A 14,270-nucleotide genomic window follows, 5' to 3' on the forward strand; every position below is an offset into this window, starting at 1 on the left:
CCCCCCCCTCCCCAGTCTGATGAGGGCTCCTATACAGGCTTCATCAAAGTCCACCTGCGTCTGAGTCGCCCTGTCACGGTGCCCGCCCATCTGAAGAACGTAGACGCGGAGGAGGCGGGCTCGGGGCCAGCGGCGGCGCAGGAGGAGGCGGAGCCAAGGCCGAGCGGTGAGGGCGGCGCGCGGACGTCGTTCTAACCTGCCGCAGGGCTGCGTGAAGCAGCTGCACATCGCCTCCAGCACCACGGTCACCGAGGTCATCCAGGGCCTGCTGAAGAAGTACATGGTGCTGGACAACCCGCGCAAGTTCGCCCTGTACCGACAGACGCACCGCGATGGCCAGGGTGAGACACACACCTGGTACACCAGTAACCTACCCTCTAATACACCAGTATCTACCCTCTAATACACCAGTAACCTACCCTCTAATACACCAGTAACCCTCTAATACACCAGTAACCTACCCTCTAATACACCAGTAACCCTCTAATACACCAGTAACCCTCTAATACACCAGTAACCCTCTAATACACCAGTATCTACCCTCTAATACACCAGTATCTACCCTCGATCTGACCCCTCCTCCCGTTGTTGTGTGGAGTGAGTTTTAGTTGGTGTTATTTTTTTGTTCTCTGAATCGTGAATAAATCATCGTGAAGCAAGCATACTGTACCGTGGGGTGAGGTGTGCATATTGGGACAGTGATGGAGTGTTTCCTGCCCCCCTGGGGTGAGGTGTGCATATTGGGGTAGTGATGGAGTGTTTCCTGCCCCCCTGGGGTGAGGTGTGCATATTGGGACAGTGATGGAGTGTTTCCTGCCCCCCTGGGGTGAGGTGTGCATGTTGGGACAGTGATGGAGTGTTTCCTGCCCCCCTGGGGTGAGGTGTGCATATTGGGACAGTGATGGAGTGTTTCCTGCCACCCAGATATATTCCAGAAGCTTCTTCTGAGTGAGCACCCTCTGACCCTGAGACTGCAGGCCGGACCGCACCCAGACCAGCTCACCTTCGTCCTCAAGGAGAATGAGACTGGAGATGTGGAGGTGAGACAGGCACACACACACACACACACCTACGCACACACACACACACACACCTACGCACACACACACACCTACGCACACACACACACACACACCTACGCACACACACACACACACACACACACACACCTACGCACACACACACACACACCTACACACACACACATACACACACACACACCTACGCACACACACACACACACACACACATACACATTAGATAAAGATAGAAGTTATTCATCCATCCTTGATTAAAAACAAAAACAATAACGTCTCTCTATGAAATTCAAATAACCCTCTCTCTCTCTCTCTCTCTCTCCCTCTCTCTCTCTCTCTCTCTCTCTCTCTCCCTCCCTCACTCTCTCTCTCCCTCTCTCTCTCTCTCTCTCTCTCCCTCTCTCCCTCTCTCTCTCTCTCTCTCTCTCTCTCTCAGTGGCATAACTTCTCGCTTCCCGAGCTGCAGAACTTCCTGGTTATCCTGGAGAAGGAAGAGACTGAGCGCGTGCGAGCGGTGGAGCAGAAGTACAACGCATACCGACAGAAGCTACAGCAGGCGCTGCGGCAACATGACCCCTGACCCTTGACCTGTGACCTTAAAACTTCGACCCAGGGAAAGACTGACCCCCCCCAGCCCCCCACCCCCACCACACATCATCACCTATCCTCCTCTTCATCCACTCCCTCCTGGGCCTAGAGTGAACACACACTCCTCCTCCCCCCTCTCCTCATAGGACACACACACACACCCCCCCCCCCCACACACACACACACACAGTTGAGAGCAGGGCTTGAGAGAGGAGAGAGAAGCGAGGAGAGACTTCTGATGCAGCGTGAAGTCAACGCTGAAGAAAATGTGTGTGTCTCTACCAGGGAGCCCAGAGGCCTTCTGGGACCCATCCTCATCTCTCATCTCATGTTGTTTTGAAGATTTCTGATGCTGCTGCTGCTGCTGCTAATGCAAGTGTTACTTAACGCACGAGTCCCTCCCCCAAGCCCCTCCCCCCTGATCTCTCCTAGAACGAGTAGATCAGCAGGCCGGAGTTGAGTGACTGATTCTGTATTATCCTGGGGTGGGGAGGTCCTGTCTGTCATACCGAACACACCCCTCAGAATGTTGGTTTACCTGATGCTTATGACACCGTTCATGTCCCTGCATGCCTTAACTGTCTGTCTGGGGGGGGGGGGCGCTTGTTCAGACATGTTACTGTACTGTAGTTCTGAAGGCTGTGGTAGGGAAGCTCGGGAGAACCCAGGAGAACCCAGCCCGTCTCTTCTCCCCAGTGAGGAGTAGCGCTGGAAGACCAACGCTGTCCAACTCAGGCGTCCTCTGCCTGTCTGGGAGGCGCTGGCGTGGAATCTGCCTCGTCCACACGCTGCCCTAGACGCCATACGAGTCTCTGACTGCAGTCTCCTCGTCCCATCGGCCAACCGTGTCCAGGGGGACGCCCGATACTACTAAACCAAAATGTAAAACAATCTTCAGACAGCTCTTCTTCTCCGCATGAAATGGCTGCCTTGACTGTGAATCCACCGCCCGTCCCTAACCTTAACCTCTGACCCCTAACTGTTACATTAACCCTGTCCTGACCGGCGGTGTTTCCAGAGCTGTTAGAAGCCGGTGACGGTGTGTTCCTTCGCTGGGGTAGAAGGGAGGTCTGGTGTGTTTGTGTAAGTGTAGGATTGTAGCCCAGGATTCAGTAAACACACACAGAGAGCTCTGGAGGGAACTACACTGATATTGGAATGCTTTTTTCCACAAGTATGCTATGAGTCGTATTTGAATGTGAAAAGCAGAGCTGGACGTGGAAAAGATTGCACCAAAGCTGAGAGAGACAGGACCCCTGAGGCACTTTTAAATATGCCTGACTGGAAACATGACCAGACATGATCCGCTCCAAATACAACCTGATTTGCACATATGGATGCAGGCCTCAGGTCAGGGAATACAGTAGATATCGCTGGATTCTTCATCAAATAAGGGAATTCATATATAATGTACCAATGACTTTTATCTGTGTGTTTGATGCATATGTATATATGTAAACATCTGCGAATTGAAGAGTATAACTTTGTTATTATGATGATAATCATTGCTGGTTTTTATCATTATTACCCTTTGGTTTGTATGTCTCTGAGCTGGAGGAGGTGATTAATGTACAGTAAATGGTATTTGAGAGTGAGTGTCTCTCCCTCTCGACATCCGTAAGCACATGTGCTCATCCTGCTGGGACCCCCGAGGCCCCGCCCCCTCTGCTCAGCCCCGCCCACAGTCCCTGGCCCCGCCTCCTCTGCTCAGCCCCGCCCACAGTCCCTGGCCCCGCCCCCTCTGCTCAGCCCCGCCCACAATCCCTGACCCCGCCCCCTCTGCTCAGCCTCGCCCACAGTCCCTGGCCCCGCCCCCTCTGATCAGCCCCGCCCACAGTCCCTGGCCCCGCCCCCTCTGCTCAGCTATGCCCATATGTCCTTGGCCCCGCCCCCTCTGCTCAGTATCTAGCTGTTCCTGCTGGCAGTGCCTTTTGTTTCATGAAGCCGTGTGTGTGTGTGTGTGTGTGTGTGTGTGTGTTTGTGTGTGTGTGTGTGTGTGTGTGTGTGTCTTTTTGGGGTCTGTGCTTATAAATCTATGTCCGGCTGTGTGTTTATTGCCCACCCCTGCTCCTTACTTCCTACAGACTGTCCCGATGCCCTGAGGGGTATACTGCCCCGAGGGGTGTACTGCCCCGAGGGGTGTACTGCCCCGAGGAGTGTTCTGCCCTGAGGGGTGTTCTGCCCTGAGGGGTGTACTGTCCTGAGGGGTGAGCTGCCCTGAGGGGTGTACTGTCCTGAGGGATGTACTGTATGTGTGTGTTATTTATTGCCCCCTGGGCAAGGTGAAATGTCTAGTATGTGGATAATTCATGCTTCCCAGCAATCTTATTTTGTTTTATTTGGAGAATTAGATGTGTATGAAGATATCTGTAGAGCTGTAAAGAAAAATATGAAGAATGAAATAAAATATGTCATCCCTTCACAATGTTTTCATGTCATATTTGAAGAGACTTACGGTCGGGTCGTGACGCTTCGTTCCCCTACGTCCGGTCACTGTTTTCAAAAACAATTAGTTGTCTTTCTGAGTAGTTTCCAACCTAAAATGTCTCTCCGTGTCTGTGCTTTCAAAGCAGGGATGTACAAACACCTCATCTACTTCTCACAGATGGGATACTCATGTCATTTCTTGCGAAGCTTTTCAAAGCGTCTTGTCAATTTGACAGACAGGTCAGGTGTGACTAGGGAGGGCCCGCCTCCCGGTATTAACGCCTTTGACCCGCGGGGTCATCTCTCTCCACGCTTGTTCTCTTCCTCAGAGCTGCTGGACTTCCTGCTTTCAAGAGCTCAGAGCTGTTGGACTTCCCGCTCAACAGCTCGCAGAAGAGTGGACATCTTTGCCGAGAGCAAGATTGCCAGTGTCTACTAGTGCTTAATATCCTTTAATAAGGCTTTACCTAGCTAGCTATTTAGCTAGTTTGTCCCTAGCGTTGGCCCCATATAGCCCTAGTTAGTAGCAGCAAGAACAGATAAGGTACAGAATAGGTCGAGTAAAAATACGCATATAAATAGTGCATAAAATACAACGATAATAGTAAAATAAGCAATGAAGAAATAACAAACTAGACTAATAATAATCATATAAATACTATCCAGTGTAAAGTGACAAGTGACATAGAGGTGACATCTACCACAGCTCGTCCCTCATCCTCCTCTCCAGCACTCATCCTCCTCTCCACCACTCATCCTCCTCTCCACCACTCATCCTCCTCTCCACCACTCATCCGCCTCTCTACCACTCATCCTCCTCTCTACCACTCATCCTCCTCTCCACCACTCATCCTCCTCTCCACCACTCATCCTCCTCTCCACCACTCATCCTCCTCTCCACCACTCATCCGCCTCTCCACCACTCATCCTCCTCTCTACCACTCATCCTCCTCTCCATCACTCATCCTCCTCTCCACCACTCATCCTCCTCTCCACCACTCATCCATCTCTCCACCACTCATCCTCCTCTCCACCACTCATCCTCCTCTCTACCACTCATCCTCCTCTCTACCACTCATCCTCCTCTCTACCACTCATCCTCCTCTCCACCACTCATCCTCCTCTCTACCACTCATCCTCCTCTCCACCACTCATCCTCCTCTCCACCACTCATCCTCCTCTCTACCACTCATCCTCCTCTCTACCACTCATCCTCCTCTCCAACACTCATCCTCCTCTCTACCACTCATCCTCCACCACTCATCCTCCTCTCCACCACTCATCCTCCTCTCCACCACTCATCCTCCTCTCCACCACTCATCCTCCTCTCCACCACTCATCATCCTCCTCTCCACCACTCATCCTCCTCTCCACCACTCATCCGCCTCTCCACCACTCATCCTCCTCTCCACCACTCATCCGCCTCTCCACCACTCATCCTCCTCTCCAACACTCATCCTCCTCTCTACCACTCATCCTCCACCACTCATCCTCCTCTCCACCACTCATCCTCCTCTCCACCACTCATCCTCCTCTCCACCACTCATCCTCCTCTCCACCACTCATCATCCTCCTCTCCACCACTCATCCTCCTCTCCACCACTCATCCGCCTCTCCACCACTCATCCTCCTCTCCACCACTCATCCGCCTCTCCACCACTCATCCTCCTCTCTACCACTCATCCTCCTCTCCACCACTCATCCTCCTCTCCACCACTCATCCTCTCCACCACTCATCATCCTCTCCACCACTCATCCTCCTCTCCACCACTCATCCTCCTCTCCACCACTCATCCTCCTCTCCACCACTCATCCGCCTCTCCACCTGTCATCCTCCTCTCCACCACTCATCATCCTCTCCACCACTCATCCTCCTCTCCACCACTCATCCGCCTCTCCACCACTCATCCTCCTCTCTACCACTCATCCTCCTCTCCATCACTCATCCTCCTCTCTACCACTCATCATCCTCTCCACCACTCATCCGCCTCTCCACCTGTCATCCTCCTCTCCATCACTCATCATCCTCTCCACCACTCATCCGCCTCTCCACCACTCATCCGCCTCTCCACCACTCATCCTCCTCTATACCAGTCATCCTCCTCTCTACCACTCATCCTCCTCTCTACCACTCATCCTCCTCTCTACCACTCATCCTCCTCTCCATCACTCATCCTCCTCTCTACCACTCATCCTCCTCTCCACCACTCATCCTCCTCTCCACCACTCATCCTCCTCTCTACCACTCATCCTCCTCTCTACCACTCATCCGCCTCTCTACCACTCATCCTCCTCTCCACCACTCATCCTCCTCTCCACCACTCATCCTCCTCTCCACCACTCATCCTCCTCTCTACCACTCATCCTCCTCTCTACCACTCATCCGCCTCTCTACCACTCATCCTCCTCTCCACCACTCATCCTCCTCTCCACCACTCATCCTCCTCTCTACCACTCATCCTCCTCTCCACCACTCATCCTCCTCTCCACCACTCATCCGCCTCTCTACCACTCATCCTCCTCTCCACCACTCATCCGCCTCTCCACCACTCATCCTCCTCTCCACCACTCATCCTCCTCTCCACCACTCATCCTCCTCTCCACCACTCATCCGCCTCTCCACCACTCATCCGCCTCTCCACCACTCATCCTCCTCTCCAACACTCATCCTCCTCTCCACCACTCATCCTCCTCTCCACCACTCATCCTCCTCTCCACCACTCATCCTCCTCTCCAACACTCATCCTCCTCTCCACCACTCATCCTCCTCTCCACCACTCATCCTCCTCTCCACCACTCATCCTCCTCTCTACCACTCATCCTCCTCTCCACCACTCATCCTCCTCTCCACCACTCATCCTCCTCTCCACCACTCATCCTCCTCTCTACCACTCATCCTCCTCTCCACCACTCATCCTCCTCTCCACCACTCATCCTCCTCTCTACCACTCATCCTCCTCTCCACCACTCATCCTCCTCTCCACCACTCATCCATCTCTCCACCACTCATCCTCCTCTCTACCACTCATCCGCCTCTCCACCACTCATCCTCCTCTCCACCACAGCCTCCAGACTGGCCAGTTGTTGCCCCAGGATAGAGCTGGCCTTCTTCTTTGGTTTACTTGGGGGCGGCTGTAGCTCAGTTGGTAGAGCGGGTCGTTCAGTGATCGAAGGGTCGGCGGTTCGAATCCCGGCTCCGACTGTTCACATGTCGAAGTGTCCTTAAGCGAGACACCTAACCCCAAATTGCTCCCAATGAGCAGGTTAGCACCTTGCATGGCAGCTACCGCCATTGGTGTGTGTGTGTGTGTGTGTGTGTGTGTGAATGTGTGAATGAGAGGCCATTGTAAAGTGCTTTGAGTGCCGCTAAGGTGGAAAAGCGCTATTTAAGTGCAGTCCATTTACCATTTACCATTACTTGACTGAGAACTCATTCTGTGTGCTATTCAGTGTGTACTGCTTGATCATGACCAGGAGAGGGAGCTCTAAACCTTTCAATCTCAGTACCTACTGATTACAACTATCTGCACCACCTCCAATCCACCAGCAGAGGGCAGCACCTACCCAAGCACCACTCCCTCCTACTGTATCTGTGTGTGTGCATGTTTGTTTGCCCAAGGCTTCAGTGTTCAACTGCCATCAACACACTTCAGTCTTTTGGATGTATTTCCGACTGAGTTGCTCATAGAGGGCAAATGTGTCAGAATTAGATAAGCATAGTCTTAAAATCTTCAAAATAGGCATAGACATATGTGATCATTTAGGTCAGACTATGGGGTCAACGGCATCCCAAACTAAGCACAAGTCTTATAAACCAACAGGTGTGAGTGTCCGTCACATGCCCAAGACCAAATAAAGGGCCCACGTTCCCCTTTCGCACGTGTGTGGATCACTTTAGGTACAGTAGGCCGCTTCACTCCTCCATCCATATGGATCAAGACATCTTTACACGGCCAGATTCCCATTTACAAGTCATTAGAAAGTCTAAAACGAACAGACCATAGGTCAGTGTCTTAGTTCAGCTCCATCCTCGCTACTCAACCCCCCCACCACCTCAGAATAACACCCCCCCAAGCTGGCCTTATGGGCTGGCAGCTGCCTAGAGGTCAGCCTCAAACTGTGTCAGTATGTTTATTTATGGCTGTAAATATAGACAGACCCCCTCTTCTCAGCTCTGAGAGGGAGCTAAGATTAGCACACACCCCCCTGCCCCCCCCCCCCAGGGCCTCATATCACAGGCTGATTTTAGACACCCACCCCCCCCCCACATCCCGTCTCATTCTGTCTGGTCTTACTGGCCGTCAGCGTTTCCCCATCGCCTCATTCCTATATCCAGCCTGTGTCTTCTCCTCTCCTCTGTCCTGTCTCAGCCTGTGGTGTTCAACCTGCCCCCAAGGGTCAATTATATTATAATCTCCATGTTGACTGCACAGCATACCAACAGTGGGGGTGTATTCGTACTTCCATCACGCTGTGCTCTGATCTCTGCAAACTGTGATGAGCCTAAGATGTCTAAAAAATAAAAAATGCTACATAAAAAAAAGTTGTTTAAAATTGCTTATATATAATGTGTAATATATATTATACATAACTGTGTCAAATAGACAGCCATGTTGGGTCCAGGTCAATCAGTTGCCGCATATTGGCACCATAGGACAGGAAACTCCCGGTTGGGATTTGAGCCAAGATGGCGCCCGTTTAGCTCCGCCTCCCTCTGTCTCTCTGGTGGGAGGAGAAGGAGACGCCCTTAGCGACGCACCGGAGAACCACGGAGAACCACGGAGAACCACGTCACTCGGCCACTCGACGGAAGACGGATTAAACCTCCCCGTGTTTCACAGCCCAGTCTGTCCGGTAAAGACGTCCTGCGGACGGGATGGGATCCGCGGTTATTTTGGGGGACTGCTGCCCCGAGTGCTCACGGACTAGCTCGCTGGTTGGGTGCTAAAGCTAGTCCCTCTCTCCCTCTGGGTCTCTCCAACTGGTCTCTCTAGCTGGTCCGGACGGAGGTCTCTCTGGGGCTGGTCTTTCTCTGGGGCTGGGCGGTGAGAGGAGCACTTTTTTTGGGCTACTAAAAAAGGACAGCAACAGAGTAAAGAACACGGGATGCTTCTCTGGATCGGGACCACAAACACCCAACTAGAGAGAAAGAGAGGGACACCCGGGTTAGATCAAGACCACCAGGCTGTCCCGGGTTAGACCACCAGGCTGAGGGACACCCGGGTTAGACGAGGGACACCCGGGTTAGACGAGGGACACCCGGGTTAGACGAGGGACACCCGGGTTAGACCACCAGGCTGAGGGACACCCGGGTTAGACCACCAGGCTGAGGGACACCCGGGTTAGACGAGGGACACCCGGGTTAGAGCACCAGGCTGTCCCGGGTTAGACCACCAGGCTGAGGGACACCCGGGTTAGACGAGGGACACCCGGGTTAGAGCACCAGGCTGTCCCGTGTTAGAGCACCAGGCTGTCCCGGGTTAGAGCACCAGGCTGTCGGGTGTGTTGGTGCTTCTGCTGGAAACGACCCCCATCAACGGAACTTTTTGAGACCGAATTGAAGCTAAGCTAAGGCTAAGCTAACCAAGTCTAAGCTAGGCTAAGCTAAGCTAACCAAGGCTAAGCTAACTAAGGCTAAACTAGGCTAAGCTAAGCTAATCTCCACGGCTAGCGAGGGAGAGTGAGAGGCAGTTTGAGTGTAAACGTTGTTTTTTAGTGGACTATAATGAGGCCTTGTCTGTGTAGAAGAGTCTCTAACGTGTTGATCCCTCGGGTCGTGTAGTTTATACCCCTCACATCTCTACTCAGGAGTCATTTTCTGATCATTTTGAGAAGCTAGCGTGCTAATGCTAACTAATGCTACATGCTACTACAAAGCATTCAGGACTTTTTGATTAGTATTATTTTTTAAATCTTGGATGCTGGCATCAACTATCAACTGCAATCATGATGATATTGAGCAGGAAACCAGAGGGGCCAATAACAGCAGGTAATTGAGTGCTTTTTATTATCTTTTATTTTAAATACATTTAATAATACTGCTCCATCTGTTCTGGCTTCATCGTGTCTGTCTGTCTGGGTTCATGTCGTGTCTTTTATACGTCTTTTCTGTCTTTTATACGTCTTTTCTGTCTTTTATACGTCTTTTATACGTCTTTTTTGTCTTTTTCGGACGTCCAAAGACATCCAATTAGGAGCCAGAATGAATGTTTATTTGAATGTTCAGATATTGAACCTGTTCTGCACGTCCACAGACGTCTTAGAGGGGTCCAAGCCAGACGTGTGAATATTGAGGGGTCCAGCAGACGAACACACGGGGTTCAGGACCAGACGTGATCTGAACGTCTCCCTGACGTTGCGTGTTTGCTGGGTAGATCTGCCCTCCGACCAGGTGTTGTGAGCCAGCTACACTAACAGAAGAAGTAGCCAGCTGGCCCATTTAGTGACTGTATACTATTCTCGCATACTACACGCGTTTTGTGGAACAGTAGGTACTATATAGTATGTAGTATGCCTACTATATAGTGCCTACTATATAGCAAGTAGCAGGTAGTATGCATTTGGGACACGGCCTATAAGTATCACGTCGTTTTGTGGCACAGGAAAATGATGTCATAATCTAGCTTTGATAACTTCCATCATGATGTAAACATTTCCCCTTGACGACTGCAACCGTGTTTGAATGAATCACAACAAGCATCCTCCTAAGTAAGTTACTGTAGATGAGTTGTTGTTTGCGCTGAGTTGTTGTTTGCATGTCTCTGCATAGTAAGCAAAGTCTTATCAGTGTTTTGATGGAGGTCCTTACTCAACAGTCTGGTTGGGGTGTTGTACAACCACGTGTCAGACATTGTCCCTTTTTACCCCCCAGTTATCAGAGATAGTACCACCTAACTAATGACCGGGCAATATTCCAGGTCTAAAAGTCTAATTGGAGAGCTGTTGTAATGTGATACCGCTCATGGTTATCTCAGGTGCGGGGGTTTCTGAATACCTACCTTTCACACGTGCCTGGTGGGCAGCACGCGTAGCCCCGTGCGTTAGATAACACGGCCAGGGAGAAGCCCGCCTCGCCTCGCCTGTAAGGGGACGTTCTGTTCACAATCCTGTACTGGGAAGCGCAGGAAACCCTCTCTCCTCCCCCCCCCCCTTCTCCAGGCTCTGCTCCCCTCTCTTCCTCTCTCTCTCTGGTTATGACATCCGATCTGGTGTTTGTCTGAACCTTGTTCTCCCCCATCTCTGGCCCGACCCAGCTGTGTTCCGCGGCTCAGAGAGTGTGTGTGTGTTTGGACGTTTAGGAGCACCGACTGAGTCCGTGTTCTGCTTCTGAGTGCAGAGGTTGGGCTTTTGATCTGTTAAAGAGGTTCTTCTATGGAAGCGAGGAACAGCGTCCATCAGGGAGCTTTGACTTGTGTGTTGGGATGGGTTATTATTTGGTAGTATAGGATGGGTTATGTATTTGGTAGTATAGGATGGATTATGTATTTGGTAGTATAGGATGGGTTATGTATTTGGTAGTATAGGATGGATTATGTATTTGGTAGTATAGGATGGGTTATGTATTTGGTAGTATGGAGGTTTGCGTAGCCTGATGTTTGAACAGTGGGGGGTGATGCTGGGTGGAAAGTACTGATCCCCAGTGAGTGATCAGGAGCAGCTCGCTGTCCTCCTAATGGATCTGTGTGCTTGCCGAAGTGTGTGTGTGTGTGTGCAAGCCTAGCCATCCCTAGTGTGTGTGTGGGTGTGTGTGTGTGTGTTCAGGTCTAATGAGCCTGTATCCAGGCAGCAGGATTACCCTCCCTCGGAGGCCGTCTGTCGACAGGCCCGCCCTGGGGAGAGGCGCCTGACGCACCTGCAGCCTGGTTACCCCGTTCGCCGGGCTAATTCTAGCCAGACGGCGCTGAGCCACACTCCAGTGCTCTGTGTGTGGAGCCACTAGCAAGCTGCATTTCATCTACTTCCACTGGGCCACCGACGTCAAGCCCAGAAACCGCAATATTAGACAACAGTTCAATAGGACAGTTTAGGCGTCAGTGTTTCCTGTCCTCTCTCTTCTGGTCCCCTCGTTCCTGTCTGTGTCACGGGACGCGTCTCTGTCACCGTCAGCGTCTCTGCTGACTGGCGCTCTGAGCGGAATATCATTCCATACCTCGCAGCGATCAGAGGCAGGCAGAGCCCCTTTCGTATTAATTAATCTATTTCCGAACACACCTGTGTGTCGGGGCGGGGCCTGGCCCCGGACGGACAGGCGCGGGCGGAAAGACGCTGTCGTCACAAGGGGCATCTGCTAGCCTCATTAGTCCAATAATACCAGCTGCAGAGCTAGCGCGTCAGCTACTTTAAGCCCCTATCTAAGCTGGTCTGGACTGTAGCGCGGGTTAGCAAGCGAACAAAGTTGAAGGGTTCGAATTAGCCTGCTAATGTTAGCCTGATATAGCGCTACGGGGGTGGGGGGTCAGTTGGCTTTTGGAGATTTTGTGCCGTTAAAAGCACGTGGAGCGAGGCCTGAATCCTCCTGGAACGCCGCTCTATTCTAGTCGGTCCGTCTCCTCCTCGGAGCTGTGGTCGGTGAGGAGGTCCCGGCGATGGCCGGTGGCGTCCGCGGTCTAACGTGGTGGCGTTGTGCTCCCTGCTTCCCCCAGCGCGCCACGCAGACGGCCTGTACGACTCCTACATGAGGACAGACCACCTGCCGAAGGACGAGCCGGACACACACAGCCCCTCAGGGCTGCCCCCCCTACCTAAACACTCGGTGAGTACACACACACACACACACACACACACACACACACACACACACACACACACACACACAGCCCCTCAGGGCTGCCGCCCCTACCTAAACACTCGGTGAGTACACACACACACACACACACAGCCCCTCAGGGCTGTCCCCCATACCTAAACACTCGGTGAGTACGCACACACACACACACACACACACACACACACACAGCCCCTCAGGGCTGCCGCCCCTACCTAAACACTCGGTGAATACGCACACACACACACACACACACACACACACACACACACACACACAGCAGGTTTGCATATCCTGTCCTGAATCCCTCTTGTTCTTCAGACGTCCTGTTGCTTACTGGGATCAACAGTGCCTGGGGCCTCGTTCCTATTCAACACATGCACCCCTTCCCCTTCCTTTCCTCCTTCCCTTATTTCCTTCCTTCCTTCCTAAACCCTTCATTCAATCTGGCAGAACTGGACAGGTGAGTTTTTTGGTGGAAGCCTTGGATGGAAACTCACCCCGTCCAATCAGGAAGATCTGGGGAACCCAAGTGCAGGAGGCACAATGAAGGGCCGTGTGACTCGCCTCCTCGGCGACTGTCTCTGATTGGCTCTCGTCCAAGTCAGAGGAGCGGAACTGTTTACCACCAGGTTCACTTAGCCAGGAAACACACACACACACACACACACACACACACACACACACACACACAAACACACACACAAACACACTCACAAACACACTCACAAACACACTCACACTCACACTCACAAACACACTCACAAACACACTCACACTCACACTCACAAACACACTCACAAACACACTCACAAACACACTCACAAACACACTCACAAACACACACAACCACTCAAAAACACAAACACACTCACAAACACACACAACCACTCAAAAACACAAACACACTCACAAACACACAAACACACTCACACGCACGCACGCACGCACACACACACACACACACACACACACACACTGGCTGGGAAACAAGGCTAGTCTCTGATATAGTTTGTAAAGATTTACTGGGCTTGAAAATTTGACCCACTAACAAAGCAACCAGTCAACATGACTCGCCTGGTCTGTGTGACACTCCTGCACGCTCCCATCTCACACACACACACACACACACACACACACACACACACACTCCTGCACGCTCCCATCTCCGCTGTGCTGTCCTACTCCCCTCCTTTCATTCTGTTCTCCCCCTCTCTGTCTTCCTCACACACACACACACACACCCACACACACACACACACCCCCACACACATGCTCCCATCTCAGCTGTACTGTCCTACTCCCCTCCTTTCATTCTGTTCTCCCCCTCTCTGTCTTCCTCACACACACACACACACACACACCCACACACACACACACACACACACACACACACCCACACACACGCTCCCATCTCCGCTGTGCTGTCCTACTCCCCTCCTTTCATTCTGTTC

The 14,270-nt window shown here is 52.1% G+C and overlaps 1 protein-coding gene across 1 annotated transcript in view; it reads left to right on the top strand.

Annotated features, from left to right (window-relative positions):
• The first annotated feature begins 9,723 nt into the window (after nt 1-9,723).
• dyrk3 (dual specificity tyrosine phosphorylation regulated kinase 3) overlaps nt 9,724-14,270 on the top strand; it is a 12,136-nt gene continuing 7,589 nt past the window's right edge. The window contains exons 1-2 of the mRNA XM_084441541.1: nt 9,724-10,041; nt 12,695-12,804. Coding sequence (XP_084297667.1) covers nt 9,999-10,041; nt 12,695-12,804 — 153 coding nt within the window. The 5' untranslated portion in view covers nt 9,724-9,998. The remainder of the gene's footprint in view (nt 10,042-12,694; nt 12,805-14,270) is intronic.

Source organism: Borostomias antarcticus (genome assembly GCF_949987555.1).
Source record: "Borostomias antarcticus genome assembly, chromosome: 7".
In the NCBI taxonomy this organism is placed as follows: domain Eukaryota; kingdom Metazoa; phylum Chordata; class Actinopteri; order Stomiiformes; family Stomiidae; genus Borostomias; species Borostomias antarcticus.